The sequence below is a fragment of the Salminus brasiliensis genome, chromosome 5 (assembly GCF_030463535.1).
Source record: "Salminus brasiliensis chromosome 5, fSalBra1.hap2, whole genome shotgun sequence".
Taxonomy (NCBI): Eukaryota; Metazoa; Chordata; class Actinopteri; order Characiformes; family Bryconidae; genus Salminus; species Salminus brasiliensis.
In genome coordinates this window covers 16,384,609-16,401,324 of record NC_132882.1, presented here as the reverse complement: position 1 = coordinate 16,401,324, position 16,716 = coordinate 16,384,609, and the positions used below count along the sequence as shown (strand labels likewise).

General features: G+C 40.2%; 1 protein-coding gene across 4 annotated transcripts in view; it reads right to left on the bottom strand.

The window, feature by feature from the left end:
* The window catches only part of trak1a (trafficking protein, kinesin binding 1a), a 43,399-nt gene that overhangs the window by 20,003 nt on the left and 6,680 nt on the right, over positions 1 to 16,716 (bottom strand). Inside the window, exons 1-2 of one of the 4 annotated variants that reach the window (XM_072679659.1) lie at positions 16,012 to 16,072; positions 10,358 to 10,552 (exon numbers count right to left, since the gene is read on the bottom strand). In XM_072679659.1, the coding sequence (XP_072535760.1) occupies positions 10,358 to 10,552; positions 16,012 to 16,015 (199 nt within the window). In that variant the 5' untranslated portion in view covers positions 16,016 to 16,072. Of the gene's footprint in view, positions 1 to 1,211; positions 1,529 to 6,369; positions 6,666 to 10,357; positions 10,553 to 16,011; positions 16,073 to 16,716 lie in introns of those variants that run through there. The other 3 variants (XM_072679662.1, XM_072679661.1, XM_072679660.1) reach the window with 3 other exon arrangements.

The window sequence follows — 16,716 nt, the reverse complement described above, 5'->3', positions numbered from 1 at the left end:
TTCTAATGACAAAAACAACACATTCAGACAATGTATCATGATGCATTTTTATACTCCTGGTACAGGAACTCCTGCCTCAAAGTGAGCCAAAGTCATGGATTTACCAGTAGAAGGAGACATACACATACTTGCAATCAATCCCACACAACCAGACCAGCCTGCACGTCCCATGGTACACAATACAGTCACAATGTAAACTTGAGTTTTGTCAACAAGAAGAATCCTGAGGCTCTGAGTGTTATGAAGGGCTCAGTAATATTGCATGTACAAATAGAAGTGTTCCAGATCAGGCACAAACCTGTAGCAACAGACTGCTGTTCAAAGACTGTCACTTTGCAGTATTTAAGGGCATGATGTAGAACATGATGTAGAGCTCAAGCTACCAGTACCTTGTGCAGTGCTGTTGTGCGTGATAGCACTGCACACTTTGGTGACGTGAGGCAGGAAGACAAACGTATCATCATGCTGCTACGTTACAGATGGTATCTGCTTCATGCATTTTTCCATGTTTATCCTGCTTGCAGTCAGAACACTGTGCTCTCATTCAGTCAAACACACATACAAACATACCACAAACACATTCCCTCTATACAGCATGCTACAGGCTGATCCTGAAAGTGCATGTTCATAGTCATGTGCTCTACTCTTTTTTCACTGCTCACTTTAACCAGACATTCAAATCCTTCATTGCATAAATTAGCAAATGATTATATGCTTATATTTGGTATAAAAAGGTTAGTGCTGCTCACGTTCATACTGTATAAACTGTATCAATTTTGTATTGAAGCTATATTGTAGAATCTTACATCTGTAAAAACCCATGTAACTTGAAGTGCCTTGTGTACACTACTCTCTCTGGGATCAATAAAGTACAATCTAATCTAATCTCATCTAATCTAATCTAATCCACTGACCCAAACATGAACTGTACTTGTAATAAGTGTTAAGTGTTACATACATCAAGGTATGTATCTCCTAAAAAACACAGTCTTTCAAAGCTGACAAACTGGAATCTTACAGTATAGATTTTTGTAGGATTATGCTGCATTGTTAAGTAACCTTAATGTGACCAAAGGAAGCCAAACCTGTTCCAGTATGTGTTTTTAGATGCCAAAATTGATGAAAATACCGTTGAGGGCATTGCTACCTTGAGTATGCTTGAGTAGAATAGCAGGAAAAGGCAAGACCTTAAAAAAAAAAAAAAAAGCTACCTTCTTCCAGTGTGTAAGGTTCAACTTCTTCATGCTCATCATCGGCATAGCCTGAGCTGGTGAAGCTAGACAGAGCTGAGGAATCCAGCAGTTCAGAAGAGAAGTCATACTCAAAGTTCTCCTCAGCCGAACCATGCGTAGGTAATTCCATGGTCATAATGGACTAGTGATACCAAGGCAGGTAACTTTGCCTCAAGTTCCCAGCCATTACCAAGTCCGTCACAATCGTCCATATGGTCTTCTCAAACTAACAAACCACATCCAAGACGACCTTTTCAGATAGATACATACATACACACACACACACACACAAACACAGAACTGCCCAATGCCCACACCTGCCAACAGTCTGTGACTCAAAGCGCTGCCACTACCATTTACCTAACTACAAATGGATAGAGGGAGTATTACATACAATCATCGCATGATTTTATTAAAATCATATTTCAGTGGCTAAGAATGAATGATCATTATTAAAAAGCTTTTTTCAATTGAACAACTGCACTATTTTCTTGTTTTAGTAAAAAGATAGCATTTTAACTAAGCTAAATGCAGACCTGAACACCCCTCTCTTCAGATAGCAGAATGGTTTCTTCCTTTAAAGCACCATAGCAACCTCTCACGGCATAGCAGAGTTGTGTTTGGCTACACCTGTTGAGTAGGTGTGGCCACCTGATAGCCCGTTTCCCTATAGCCATGCGAAATGCAAACTCTGCAGGACTGAGGAGGACTTTCCATTATGCCAGACAGATAAACAACATCCTTTTACAAGTTCAAGCGAATACAACTGATCAAATCAAAATAATGAAGTGCAAATAAAGGCTTTACAAACTGCTAAAACAGCAGTGGAATAAAAAATATTTAAACAATAAATTATTCCACATAGTTCCAGCTGATTAAAATGAGTAAATTTTGTAATTATTTCATTTATAAACGTATGAATAGTTTATTTTATGTATTTATTTTCATTGGAACTGAACTGTCAAAAACATTTCCTTCATTAAAATGTCTCTTCATTAATTTCTGACTATCATATAAGCAGTGGCACACACAAGTCTAGACACCCTGGGTCAAAATTTCTATCAGAGTACTGTGAATAAGTGAGTAAAAGATAAACTGACCTCCAAAAAGCATAAAGTTAACGATGATTTAGAATGATAAAGGGAAAAAAGTACCATGCAAAGGTTTGTCACCCCAAGAGATTTGAGCTCTAATCATTTTTACCAAGGTCTCAGCACCAACATCACTAACACTGCATTCACATACTACAACTTCACATCACATTCAAGTGGAAGCTAATGTAACATTAATAATTTGCATATCTAGCAGGTTGGTCAGTTTTCTATGGATAAAACGATAAACAGCATTGTTCTAGATGAAGTTAAATGCACATAGATTAAAATAATGTACATAACAGCCATTAACAGTGGTGAACTGTTAAAAATAAAGAAGTATGTATCATGCAGTACTGATTCAGTCTTCTTTGCCATGTTAAAAGGTTGAAGGTTACCTCAACTCTGGTATCAAAATGATCTGTGAATTTCCCAGCGGAAATGAGAAACTTGAGGGGGTTCCAAGTCAGGAACTCATATTTACCATAATTCCAATAGCATGCAAACACAGTATTAACGCTTGTTAGGGCTATGGCTCAATCATTGTTAAAAAAAGCGTGTGATGCAAATTATATATCTTTATAAACACAATAAAGCCATGGACTCCTCTAAGCAGCTGCCTAGCACTTTGGAAATTAAAATTATTTATGCCCACGAAGCAGAAGACAGTTATAAATTATAGCAAAGTGTATTCATTTCCTTGGTTCATAATTGTAATTAAGAAATGGCAATAAGAAATGGCAATTACAGGAGGTCAAGTTGAACTCTGGAAGACCTGGAAAACTATCATAAAGAACTGCTGGTAGGGTTCCTAGAAATTCCTTTGGAATTTTAGCCCTTCAGAAAGATTTAGCAAAGTTATGGAGCACTGTTCTACTGTGCAGCGACACTTGTACAAATATGATCGTAATAGAAGAGTCATCAGAAGAAACCTTTCCTGGGAGCAAGCATAGGGGTACACTTGCTATAAAGGGTGTTACGAAGAACGAAGGGGATGTCCAAACCTTTACTTCAGGCCCTTTTCCTTTTTTGACATTTTAAAACTTCAAATAATAAGCAGTCCCCCCTGAAGTGTTTCTTTTTTTTTTTGCTTTTGCAGGAGCATTAATGGCAGTAATGGCAGTAACTGCACAACCTGGATCACTTCCACCCATGGCTTGTCCCATTATCACTCATCACCCTCTAAAACCTCTACTTGCTGCACAGTGTTTGTGATTGGGTCATTGAGATGCTGTTTGAACTGTTCTGCAGGAGCTGGCCTATTGGTAAGCATTCAGTGGTCTCACATTCCTATGGAGGCACAAAGGCAGTTCCCACCCAGAAAAGCCATGGCGATGAATGAGTGTGCCTCTGTTTTGTGTTCCCCTATAGGGAAAGGGGAACAAAAACCCTATTCCCTTCCACCCCCCCCCCCCCCCCCAAAAAAAAAAACCCCACAAAAAACCCAAAATAAAACAAAACATAAAAAACAAAAAAAGGCCTGAGAGAGGGGAGGTGACTACTGGGAAAGAGCCCATGTGAATCATGTGTGAGGGAGTCTGTGTGTGGAGGGGGGCACACCTCGCTTCTTGCTGTGGTGATCAATATGCTGAGCAGTGCTCTGCAGCAGAGTGAGGGTAGTCAGAGCCCCAAATGGACTGCAGAAGATCAAAAACAGCTCCCAAATGTGGGTCAGGGGTTCCATACAGTAACTCACTGATGAATGAATAGGGCACTCCACACATACACACATACATCAGTCACGTGGACAAAGACCCGCTCGTGCAAAAACATGACTGCAATAAAACTGGAACACGTGCTGTAGAAAGTTCAGACTCAAGTGGAGTGAAAAGAATCCTATTACTATTTTATGATGAAGCAGACAATAAATCTTAAATAAATAAATAAATAAATTAATTAAAATACAATAAATACAAACATTCTCCACTGCTTTACTAAATTACGCTCTTTAAGTTGAACTGTGGTACATACATGCATTTTATTTGCTCCAAACTTGTATTATTTCATATTATTAACTAAACATTTCAATGATTCAATGGATTATGGGGTAGCATAACTCAAATACTGAAATAAATTGCTAAAGATACTATGAATTTACCTTAGTTAAAGGGGTGTGAGGTTTCTTTCCATTTATCCTGATATTTGAGACAGTTTAAACTGAACTCACTGGACTAGGAAACTTCTTTTGAAAAGTTTTTCCTTTACATTCATTACACAATCACACAGGTGGCAAACATGCAATTAACTGGACTGCCAAGCAGACACCAAGGAGATCCAGATTTATTTTCCTGAAGCTTTAGTCACAGCGCACCAGTGAGCTGGAATTCACTAAAGAAAACACTGATTTAAATAATTTTTATATTTTAGTTATTTTGCGTCTCCTTTTTTACCATGTTTACTTATTACTGTTTATATTCTTCTTCTTAGGATTCTAGTTGCACTTCACTTTTGTTTTATTATTATTATTATTATTATTATTATTACTACTGTGATTTTAGTTTTGTTTGGTTGGAAATTTTAGAACTGTTTTAAGGTTAATTTTACATTTGCATCTTTTAAGGTCATTATGTCTTATTCATTCCTATTTTGTTCTGTATTTATTTTATTTCTTTCGCATACTATTATTATTATTGTAATTTGATCTTTTTATTTTGTCTTGCTTTTCTCTTAAATGTTTTTAATTGGCTCCTTTACCTGCCTTTAGTTTATTACAAATGCTTGGCTACACAAAATGAGGGTCACCCTCAAATGTACTTGAGAGTGAAAAAATGTTTAATTAAATGATTGAAATGGAATAAAACCAAGAAATGCTAATTTAACTTGGGGCTAACACTACTTACTCTACTAACACCATTCAGGGACTAATACTGTTTTGTTGGTAAGTCCTACAGTATATGAGCTAAAACATTAAATTCAGCATATAATAAAACTAGTGAACCTACATGACGGTCCTGAGTATCAGCACACGTATGTGAGGCTTTATGTGGAGTGTTGCATAAGATTCCAATCAAAGTACAGCCGTCTACTGAAGGAAGCCATGATGTCACACTGAGTTATCAGTGAACTGCCACAATCAGTCACCAATCAGACTGAAGCCCTAGTCTAAGGCCTACTGCTGTTAAACAGGCACACAATTAATCAACAGCAAAATATGAGCACCTGGAATGTTAATGAAAGTTAATGGATGTTAATGGAAGCCAAGTTCACTGTTAAACTGTACGTGTACAGATGTCAAAATGACTTCTTAACACAAGAGCACAAATTGTAACACCAAATTGGTTTGGTTTCCTCATATCTACTTATATATGTCTTGATTCTACTGCTTAATTGTAACCCTGCTATAAGAAACCCCAAGTCATTCTGAGTAAGCTGCTAATTTGCATTGCAGCTCTTCTCTTCTGGCAAAGCATCAGTTCACCCAGGTTACAGTCAACATTACAAGATCGGTCCACAAAGTAGTTCTCATTTCACTGAAATGGCACTGAAGACTTAGCATGGCTATTAACAGAGGCTGTAGGGGCTGCACTGTGTCTGATGCAATAGAACCCTATGAGAGAAGTAAGTTTATCACCTGCTGTAGTGAGGCTCCTATGTGCATCTTTGGCCTGCTAGTTCCTAATGTCCTCTTATTCTTCATATACTGAATCATTTTCTCAATGATCTGCTTCACTCTGAATCAATCATTCTCACCTCCTGTCTATTTTTATCACTTCATTACAAGCACAGATAATCTCTCGCTTACTCATCACCATACTGGTCTAATTATCACCCTTTTTCTTGCAGTCTCCGTTTTAGCTCATCTCTACCCAGTTCTAGAAGTGCATCACTGCACAAGAAACACTGTAGAATGCATATCACCGCAAATATACCTTCTATAGAATATGATTTATAGTTTATGTAATTTACAGTATTTAATCTGAATGCCTTATTGATCCAAGTGTGTAAAAGGGTGATGAAACTATGTAAAGAACTCCTCTCTATATGATTAAAAATATGGTACAAATTAAAATAGCTAAAGGCAAGTAGAACGACCCCTCTGGTCTTACCATCAGCGCATTCCTCGTAATACCAGTCCAGCTCATAGTAGTCAGCCTCCACAAATCTCTGCATGCTCAGTCTCCTTCAGCTATGAGTCGCTGCTTCTGCTGTCCACTGCCCGAGGTCACACACACACACTCATGCACACTCTCCCAGTCGCCCATTCTCTCCGTTGCCAGTCAGCCAAGGCCCAGCTAGCAACTGCAGCTATGTGGAGCATCCCATCCACAGTGGGACGGAAGCAGAGATAGAGGGGCGAATTTTTAGGGGGTGCAGTGAATAATCAGCAGTGTTGCGCAGGAACACTTCTCACACAGCACTGCTGTAGTCAAGGTTGTATCAGACACACCGGGAGGCGGGGACTTCCTAGATGAGCTGCCAATTAGCTTGCACTGCATCAGGAGTCAGCCCCTCCTTTACCAAGTCGTCACAAGTTGACGTCCTGCCCCCTCCCCTCTTCCCAACGCTCCCCACTGCTACAACACCTCCCTCTAGAGGGGTTGCCATAGCAACTGGCTCCGACTCCAGCCTGAGGTGGCGTCTGCATGTGTGTGCGTGCATGTGCTGTTGCCTAACTTGCCTCAGCTATTCTGTCTGCTTTGCATCTCTCACCCTATTTAAGCTCTCTCTCACCATCTCTCTCTCTCTCTCTTTTAAGCACCCTTTTCCAATACAGGCTAGTCTGGCCTGTATGCTGATGAATGATTGAATGATTCTGCATGAATGGCATCTATGGAGTTGGCCAATGTGTGAACAATAGCAGCCATGGCTGGTGCTCCGGAGCTGTCCTCTTGCCAAAAGACACAGCTGACTATTTCTAATCCTTGCTGCCAAATAGGGCTGAAAGTAGGACAGAAGCAGAGCAGAATAGCGTCAGTGCCGTATCCAGACCAGACATTCGTCCTGAATGCATGCATGACACAGAAAGCCTTATCTGAGCTTTCTTCTTAATCATGTTCAGAACTAAACATACTGCATTTACCAGTTCAAACTCCAAACCATTTAATCCAGATATCTACTGAACACTATTCTTCCAAGGGTCCCCATAAATCCTCCACAATGAATCACCATCACAAGATGACTGCCGCTGTGCTCAGTAGTGATGCAATTTTCCTGAGCCCGGAGTGGCTGTGTAGATGACTTGCCTCCTGCCACCTCACCAGCTGACTGCCTTTTGGCTTACACTGATGACATCATGGAGGTTGGGAAATGTAGGGTAGGCTTCAGAAATGTGGGGGAAATGATACCCTGTTGCAATATCAGATGGCATGTATGAGCAAGCACATACTTTTACATAAACTGTGACCCCACTTCTCAACCATACTGTAACTAGCTACTTTTATTCAATATGACTATTGCAGAAATACTGTAGCTGTGCAGTAGAAGCTGAAACTCAGAGAGGCTTGGCTTAGCCTTACCAAATAAAAATCAATAAATGGTGCACTCTATTCCCTCTGCTACAGGGGCCTGTCTCAGTGTGGACTATTTTAAGATGAGATGTGAAACACTATCAGAGAGAAAAACAGAGAGAGGGAGGGAGAATGAGAGTAAAATGCACATCTCATATCTCAAGTGCACAAGAAATACTGTACAGTACTAAATCAATCAAAAGTTATTCCAAAAAAGCCCATACACAGCCTTTAAAATTTTTAAAAATATGTTACTGTGAAAAGATAAACTATGAAAGCTATATATGGTCTGGGTCACACGGGTCACACTAGTCCACTATGGTGTAAAAATCCACACTAGTCCATTTTTATCATAAAACACAAGACACAACTAAACATTGCAGATTTACTGAGGTTGATTTAGTGGTCATTTTGTGTTGTGACTAAACCCAGACTCCTCGAACCCCACTGTTTTTTAATGGAGAGTTTTTGCATAGGATGGTGTGTGTGTGTGTGTTTAATTATAACAGTTTTCCTAAATTCTAAGTAAAATTAATGAATAAATAAAAAAAAAATTACAATATATTGTATTGCTTACAATATTGCAATATATTGAATTGTAACCCCTATATTGTGATTCACATTATATCAACAGGTTCTTGCCAACACACAGCCCCGAATAACAAACAAAATACTTGTCTTTATATGTATCATATTTTATCATATATTGTATCATATTTTACCCCATTTATCATATATCATATGGTAAATGGGGAATAAAATACACCAAAACACAAAAAACTATCAGAATATATGGGTACTGCACACCTGACAACACACTGCCCTGCACTAAATAACCCTTCTTTCTCTCTGTAAGGACAAATGTAGTTGATTGGTGATGTGGAAGTACTAACAATGTCCATCCATCTTAGACTCACAATAACAGACTGGCATATTCCCCAGTCTCAATTTCAACTCAGCCCAACTCTTTACTGCAACATAGATGGTTGCTAGAAATGTATTGTAGTGAGCTCAAGCATCGTGATAACCAACTTCATTTTAAAACAAAGAGCATTAAGTGCACTAACCAACTGACATTATGCACTTTAAAAGTCTTTATTCTGCATTGCAGCTTTTCTTAACTGTAATATCTTAAAGACATCCTGGAGCCGGCTAAAATGCAGTGATTTACTCAGAACCCAGACAATGGTCTCACACTCACACTCACACTCACACTCACACTCACACTCACACTCACACTCACACTCACACTCACACACACACACACACTCACACACACTCACACACACTCACACACACTCACACACACACTCACACTCACACTCACACTCACACTCACACTCACACACACACTCACACACACACTCACACTCACACTCACACTCACACACACACTCACACACACACTCACACACACACTCACACACACACTCACACACACACTCACACACACACACACACACACACACTCACACACACACACACACACACACACACACACACACTCACACACACACACACACACACACACACACACACACACACACACACACCCTAAACCTGGAAGTCCTGTTCCATATTGATCGGATGTTTTGCCAGAGGGGAAAGGTTCAAACAAAGGGTGGGCTGGGTGTGTTTTGTTAAACTCCTGTATGTTAATAAAATTCTCCTAACCTGCAGACTTGGCGGGTCAGCAGGAGCGCGGCCCTGATAATTTGAGTGTGGGCTAAAAGGTTATAAAACTAAATAAAGAGGTGGGATAGAATGGAAACAATTTCTTAAGGTCATGTAAGAGAGAATTCTCTTAGAGAAGACTTATAAAGACATGGTGGAGAATCACAGTGGCTTCACCATGCCCGGATTTCTCAAAGACGGGTAATGGTTCAAAGAAATTAGAAGACAAGACAGAACAGATCCATTATACACTAGGACACCTCTTCAGTGTTCCGACTGACCACAAACAAGAGGGTGGAGGTTCTGCTTGGTGTCCAGTCTCAGTGGGAGTGTTTGCTGTGGCAACTGAGCCCAGCTGTCACCGAGTTCACACACATATACAGCCATCCGGCTGAAAAAGTCATAAGCCAAAAGTAGAAGAAAAAACAGGCTTTAACTGAACTCACTGTATTCCAGTAGTAAAATATAAGCATTGGTGGTTCAATTATGCTCAATAAAGCAGAAAGAGTGACAGCATGGTGTTCTTTTTTTGTCTGTTTTTTTTTCTGTATCACTCATGAAACTGTGGCCGAACATTAGTGCCAAGGTCTGCAAACGGAAGGAGTTACAACTGTCCTCTAGCAGAACACAGTGAAAGTAGCTGAAGAAAGTACAGGATTCTCTAAATAGAAATCTGGACCCCTGGGCTCTTCAATCCCCACTATTCCAGATGAGAGAGAATAATTAAACCATGCTTGTTTTGAGTGTTATATCAGACATTAATTCAGCGTCTACTGAACTGAATCTACTCAGTCTCTGTATGTAAAAGCAGTAATAGCAATAACAGAGTGAGCGAGCAAGAGAGCGAAAGAGAATCAATTACTAAATCTAAAAATAAAGCAGGTCTGTATACTTGTATGAGTGAAGGACTTACGGAAGTATTTGAGGGTCTCCTCAATCTGCTCAGTGGTCAGGTCAATAGTAGTGTCAGGGGAGATGAGGGGTGTGTGAAGCCAGTCGTCGTGGTCATAGCCATATATGGTGTCCGCTCTCAGCTGATAATGAGGGAGCTGCTCCTCCAGCAAACTGATGATTTCCACCTCTGGAAGATCAGTGCTGTTACACACATCTGGCACACAAAAGGACACAAAGAGAGAGAGAGAAGGGTCAAGAAGAGGGGAGAGATACAAAGTGAACTAAAAGTGAAACCATCGTACATCGACTGGAGAATTCAGATGTGGGGTATGTTGGGATCCACACTAGTATTGGCAATTCCACCTAAAATAGTATGCAGCAAAAGAACTATTTTTATTAATTTCAAATACATCCTTAGATTGATCCAATACCTGTTACCACATATATTAGTGTTTTTTTTAGTGTACACTTTCAGCAAAAGGGTTCTGTATAATTCTGAGAATGGGCTCTTTGATGATTGTGGAACCTTTTATTCGGTGCTATGTAGAACACTTTATGAAACTAGTTCTATAAAGAACCATCTACAAAAGGTTTTCCCTCAAATAAAGAACCATTTAAGCATTCAAACAGGTTTATAAATTGGAATGGTTCCATTTACAACCAAGATATGACAGAACATAACACACACCTACGAGAACTGAACAATTTTAGCTGCAGCATAAAGTGTTTAGAAGCTGTGGTTTGTAAAGTGTAAAGTGTCTAAACTTTTGCACAGGCCACACTGATGTTTTTTTTTTACACAGTACTGTATGTTTGATTAGCTACAGAGGCTGTGTTTACTACTTCTCAATGAAAAACAAACAGCAAAATGTGTCATTTGGCTGAGGGTGTATGAACTTTTGCATACAACTGTACATCTCAATCAGTCATCTATAAAATAAATAAATAGCTTAATGATAAATACTTGTTTGTTTAAGTACATACATACTGATAACTCTTCCCTCTAAAAGCAAACATTACATAAGCAATTGTACAAACAGCACTTTATCATTGTTTGGGCCTACTGACACATCTGACCTATAGAACAGTCCTATACAATATGAAGCTTTAACCAGTGAACCACTACTAGACTCACCTGTTATGGCAGCCTCTACCATATTAACACAAGTAATCGCTTAGTCCTCCTGAACGTACTGTACATTTCTTATTAACTACAATCTGAAAATTCTGGAGTTGGCCACAAGACATACACTTGGACTGACAATAGATTTGAGACTAGCAGCCTCTAGTGGCTTGTTTGCTAAATGCAGTCTCCAATCTCCTCACAGTCACAGGAACAAGAAGGCAAAGAGCTTCAAGACAGTTCACACCAACGAATAACTAACTCCAAATTTTAATTCAGTGGCAAGAATGGTTGATAAAAGTTGCTGTTGCCATCACTCATTGCTCTTACGGATGTTGTTCACTGCCATGACCGACACTCAAGCTTTCAACACTTACGTTACATAACCGCACTGCAAAAAGCCTCCACACAACCATACATACACACAACCACTCTACCACAGCCCGACATTCCCAGCACATCCCGCTCCTCAATCAGACAGCCAGATCTTGTTCCTTCCAATAATCTTCCCCTTGTAAACAAGCATCCCTTGTTCCTTGTGTCAAGCAGCAATAAGCTATTATGTTCAAGCGAAAACTCTTGTGCACAAGCATGCTGTGGAGTCCCACACACGTGCATCTGAAAGGTCAGTACAGGTGTAGTGCTACAGAGAACCACCCAGAAAACTACAGAGAGAGCGCAACACAATGTAGACGAAGGACAGGGTAATAGAGCAAAGTAGGACTAAAAGATTATGGAACTCCTTGCTTGGGATGACCAACTGTTCTCTGTTGTTGGGAATGCTTGATTTCTTTTGTTTCATTCTGTATATGGGATTTAATTCTGTAGACACTGAAAGCGCACCAGCGCTAGCTTTTACCATATCTTCTGTCTAATGCCTGCTGCCTCGAAAAGAAACTGGACTACCTCAGCTGGACACCAAACTTGAGCTAAACACATATCAGAAGGGATATGTACTGGGTTATTTTATTTATACTGGTAAGGCTTGAGAAAGCCAAACAAGGCTCCAATCTCCTCAGCTCTTCAGTCTTCAGTAAACCTGGTAAGAGTTGGTAATAATTACCCAAAACACATAAATAAATTAATAAAATATGTTGTATACCAGCCAATACAATACAATCCAGAATGACTTGAAATAAAACAGCATTTAAATACTCAGTAAACGCTTTCCTGGCGTCCAAGACAACAAAACGGAAACAGTATCATTCTCCAGTCACATTAAGGCTTCCCTACGAAAAAAGCATATCCACTTTTAACTTACAGGCTTTTGTGTTGCTTTTTCTTTTTTTGGTTGGTGGCATTCCCCAGTGTAAAAGATTTGTTTGTTAGTGCAACTAACTCACTTTCTAATGCACCACCTATACAGTTTATATGTAGTCACTGGGTTCAAGAGAACAGTCATCTGGACAAAAGTACTAGCTCCTCTCAGACAGAATGCTTCAAGATTGTGGACTTTATGTTGGGTAACATCTGTTTTCAGTAAAAAAAAAAAAAAGAAAAAAAAAGGGACAATTCACAGCGATCAGCTGGTGATGCACCAACAATGGAATGCACCAGAGAGAAAGAAAAAACATAAATAAGTAGGAAACACTTCAGTAGAATGCAACTAATGACAGACCTCTACAAGCTCAGCTGTGAAGTTGTTAGCAGGTTGCTGAACGGGTCTCACAAGGACCATCCACTGCATTCTAGTCAGAGGTCCCTGGGAAGTGTTCACTGTGCTGTGTATTTTAAAACAATGTGCCATGCCATGATTCACAATCACAGCGTATAATGTAAATGGTTTTCTGCCTCCACAATGTTAGTCTGCATCTGTGCTATCTGAAACTCTCTTACTGTACAGATCTGAAAGCAAGCCAAGGACAAACGTCAGTAGAGATCGGTAGTTTTCTGATGGTAGGCCGCAAGGTGGAGGCTTGTGGGTTGCTGGAAGGCTAAATTAATCCATGTGTATACTCAATTACAAAGGAGTGATTTTAAATACAGTAATTTTCAACAAACAAGTGACACAATCTCTAGAAGTTCCACTATCAAGTTCCACTAATGTTTTCTTTTTTAGAAAATGATACAACTACACATACTGAACTATGCTGTTCAAGCTAAACTCTTCTTTTCACAAGGACAAAAAGCACATGTGCACGCATACTGTTGAGTACCACCAACATGCATCTGAAAGGTCAGTACAGGTGTAGGACTGCAGGGAACCATCTGGGGGAAAAATAGAGATGCAAAGTATGATTAAAAGATAACGAAATTCATTGCTTTGGATGACCAACTGTTCTCCGCTGCTGGGAATGCTGGATTTCTTTCATTCAGTTCTGTACATAATGTAAGTGCACCAATGCTAGCTTTTACCATCTCTTCTCTTGAAGCTCTGCTGCCTCTAAATCAAACTGGACTACCTCAGCTGACCACCAAACTGGAGCTAAACACACATCAAATGGAAAAGTACTGGCTTATTTTTATTGTTTTATTTTTTACTGATGACTGATGACACTCGAGAAAGCCAAACAAGGCTAAAAGCTGACCTGGCTACAGGCTCTTTAGCTGGTTAGCAAACTGCACCAGGTCAGTGACACGGACACATCTGCCAACCAGACAATAAAATAAGAGCCTTGTTTTTTTTATGATAATTTTTTTCCCCCCATGAGCCCACATTTTATGAGTGGTTAGAGCTCCAGGCTATAGGGTTGTGGGTTCGAAACCCGGGCTCGGCAAGCTGCCACTGTTGGGCGCCCGGTCACCGCTGCAATGGCGGCCCACCGCTCTGGGCATGTGTGCTTACTGCCCATTGTAGGGGTTTCACTGGTGTGTATGGATGTGTTAACTGCACGGATGGGATAAGCAGAAGCCAAATTCCATCTGTGTCCGCCACAAATGGTAAATACGATTTGTATTTACAATGTTAGTCCTCACCAGTTCCTATAACCAGTGCTAACTGAAACTTATTACTGTACAGATCTGAGGGTGTCAAGGCAAGCCAGGGCCTAAAGTTAGTACAGATCAGTGGTTTTCTGATGGTAGGCCGCAAGGTGGGGGCGAGTGGGTTGCTGGAAGGCTAAATGAATGCATGTGCATACTCAATTACAAAGAAGTGATTTTAAATACAGTTTTTAAGCTTTAAAAAAAAAAAAAACTATACTATGTTTTTACTGAAGTACTTTCATTAAGACAAGTCTTTAAAAGTAGATCTCGTGCTCAAACTACTCAAACACTCCACAACCGCACAGGAAGAAATGCAGAGCAAACAGTGTGAGTGTGTGCCGTTTCAGGCTAGGTGAATTTTTTCCCCCCCCTTATGAAATATTTTTTCTGCTGACACAGGCCCCATACTGATATCTATAATGTAAAACAACAAACAATGAACCTCTAATGAAAAGTAATGAACTGAATTTACTTCATGCAAATATGTAGAACACTTCATAATCAGAAAGATAAAACTGTAACTGATGTGGAAATGATGTACACATTAGAATCACTAATTCATCAGTCATTCTTTTTTTCAGTAAACAGAACCCAGTAGAAAGTTCCAGTGACAGGCCACAACATGCCAGTTGGCACATCTGAAAAGAGTACAAACAAAACAGTCTAGGAAAATCACAACACTCAAACCTTGCTCAAGCAGTAAAATGTAAGTGCATACAGTTACAAGTTTTCGATCTCCAAAATCATTCTCCATAACTCTAGCTGTGAGAGGTGCTTCTAAATGTCACACCAACATGCCCATGTTGATTGAAGGTTACGGAGTACCCTAGAGAGTTTGAGGAGAGTGTTAGTGAGTGCATTTGTCTTGGCTGACCTGGGATTATTTTGGGGTTGTGTTTTTGTGTGTGCGTGTATGTGTGTGCGCGCGCGCAACAGCAAGACCAGCCAAAGTGTACTGTCCTTCCAGTACCCTCGACCTCTTCAGCATGGCATCAAACCAGACAAGTCCTGTAAACCAGAGCAGTCACACTGAGCAGCTGAATGGCAGCTGAGTGAAAATTCTTGATAAGAAACAGCTGCTCGGCCGGCATTTACAGTGCCGACACACTTTCTGTTTTAAAGCAACGCTGCACTTAATAAACTTGTAATGTTAAAAAAAAAAAAAAAAAAAAAAACTAATGCAAAAAGGCTGTTGTCTGAATACAGCAGTTTATCAGTGAGCATGGATTCGTTTATTTGTGGGCTGCTATATTGATTTAAAGGGAAAACACATCCGTTAGCTAACACTCCAGGGTACAGAACACAGAACAAAAAGATAGCATTTCTCTGTCTAGACAAAAATCAATATGGCTTCAAACAGGAGAGAGTTTTACAGAAAAGTTGCAGAGGGGCTGTTCTGAGTTAAGGTGAAGCAAAACAACGTATAATACGCCAAACTCCAAAAACTTTAGGAGCTGTCTTAGCTGCTGGCCTTGGAGAAGAAGTGAAGAGGGTCAAGAACACCTACAAGTTGACCTTAGTGGAATCACATGGCCATACGTCAACACTCAGCCAACACCTCCACACTGTCTACAGCGTCTCTGTCCAGTCTCAAAGTTTCTGATTTGTCTGATCTAAGTACTTACTCATGTTGCTGCCGCCACAGGCTCAGTCCTCTCTCGACCAACTTACATTTTCCTCTCCTTCGGGGAAGGGCACAGTGTCGAGAGAACAAGTTAGGGTGGGAGAGAGTGCGAGAGAGAAAAAGACTAAGGCGACGGAGGGAGGGAGCGAGGGAGAAGGAGAGAAAACGAGTGGGAGGGAGTGAGAGGAGTGAACGCCCAGCCATGTCTGGCATGCTGATGACACCAGTCACATGCCCCCACACTAAACATAGACTGGATTACTCTGCAGCCACTGGCCCACTGCTGTCATTGTCCTCTTTCTACTGAACACTGGACAAGTCTGAGCTTTCTACACACAGAGGATCATAATGGCAGGGTTTATAAACAGAGGGGGTAAGTGTGCGAGGAGAGACAGGAAGTTGGAAAGGCTCTGGGAATCTGCAAACAGATAAAGTGCGTTCACAGACCGGGCCACTAGCGTGTTAATGGGTGTACTTTTACTTTTTTACTTGTGATTTACACTCACCAATTAAACAAGGATATATTAATACTGGCCAGAGTCCCCCCCTCCCCTCTGGACTCAAAACAGCTTCAATTCTTTGTGGAATGGTCTTATCATATCAACATATCAGAGACACTCCTTTGAGATTCTGGTCCACATTGACATGGTTGAGTCAGCAATTCTGCAGATTTTTCAGGAACACTTTCATGCTGCCAATCTCATGT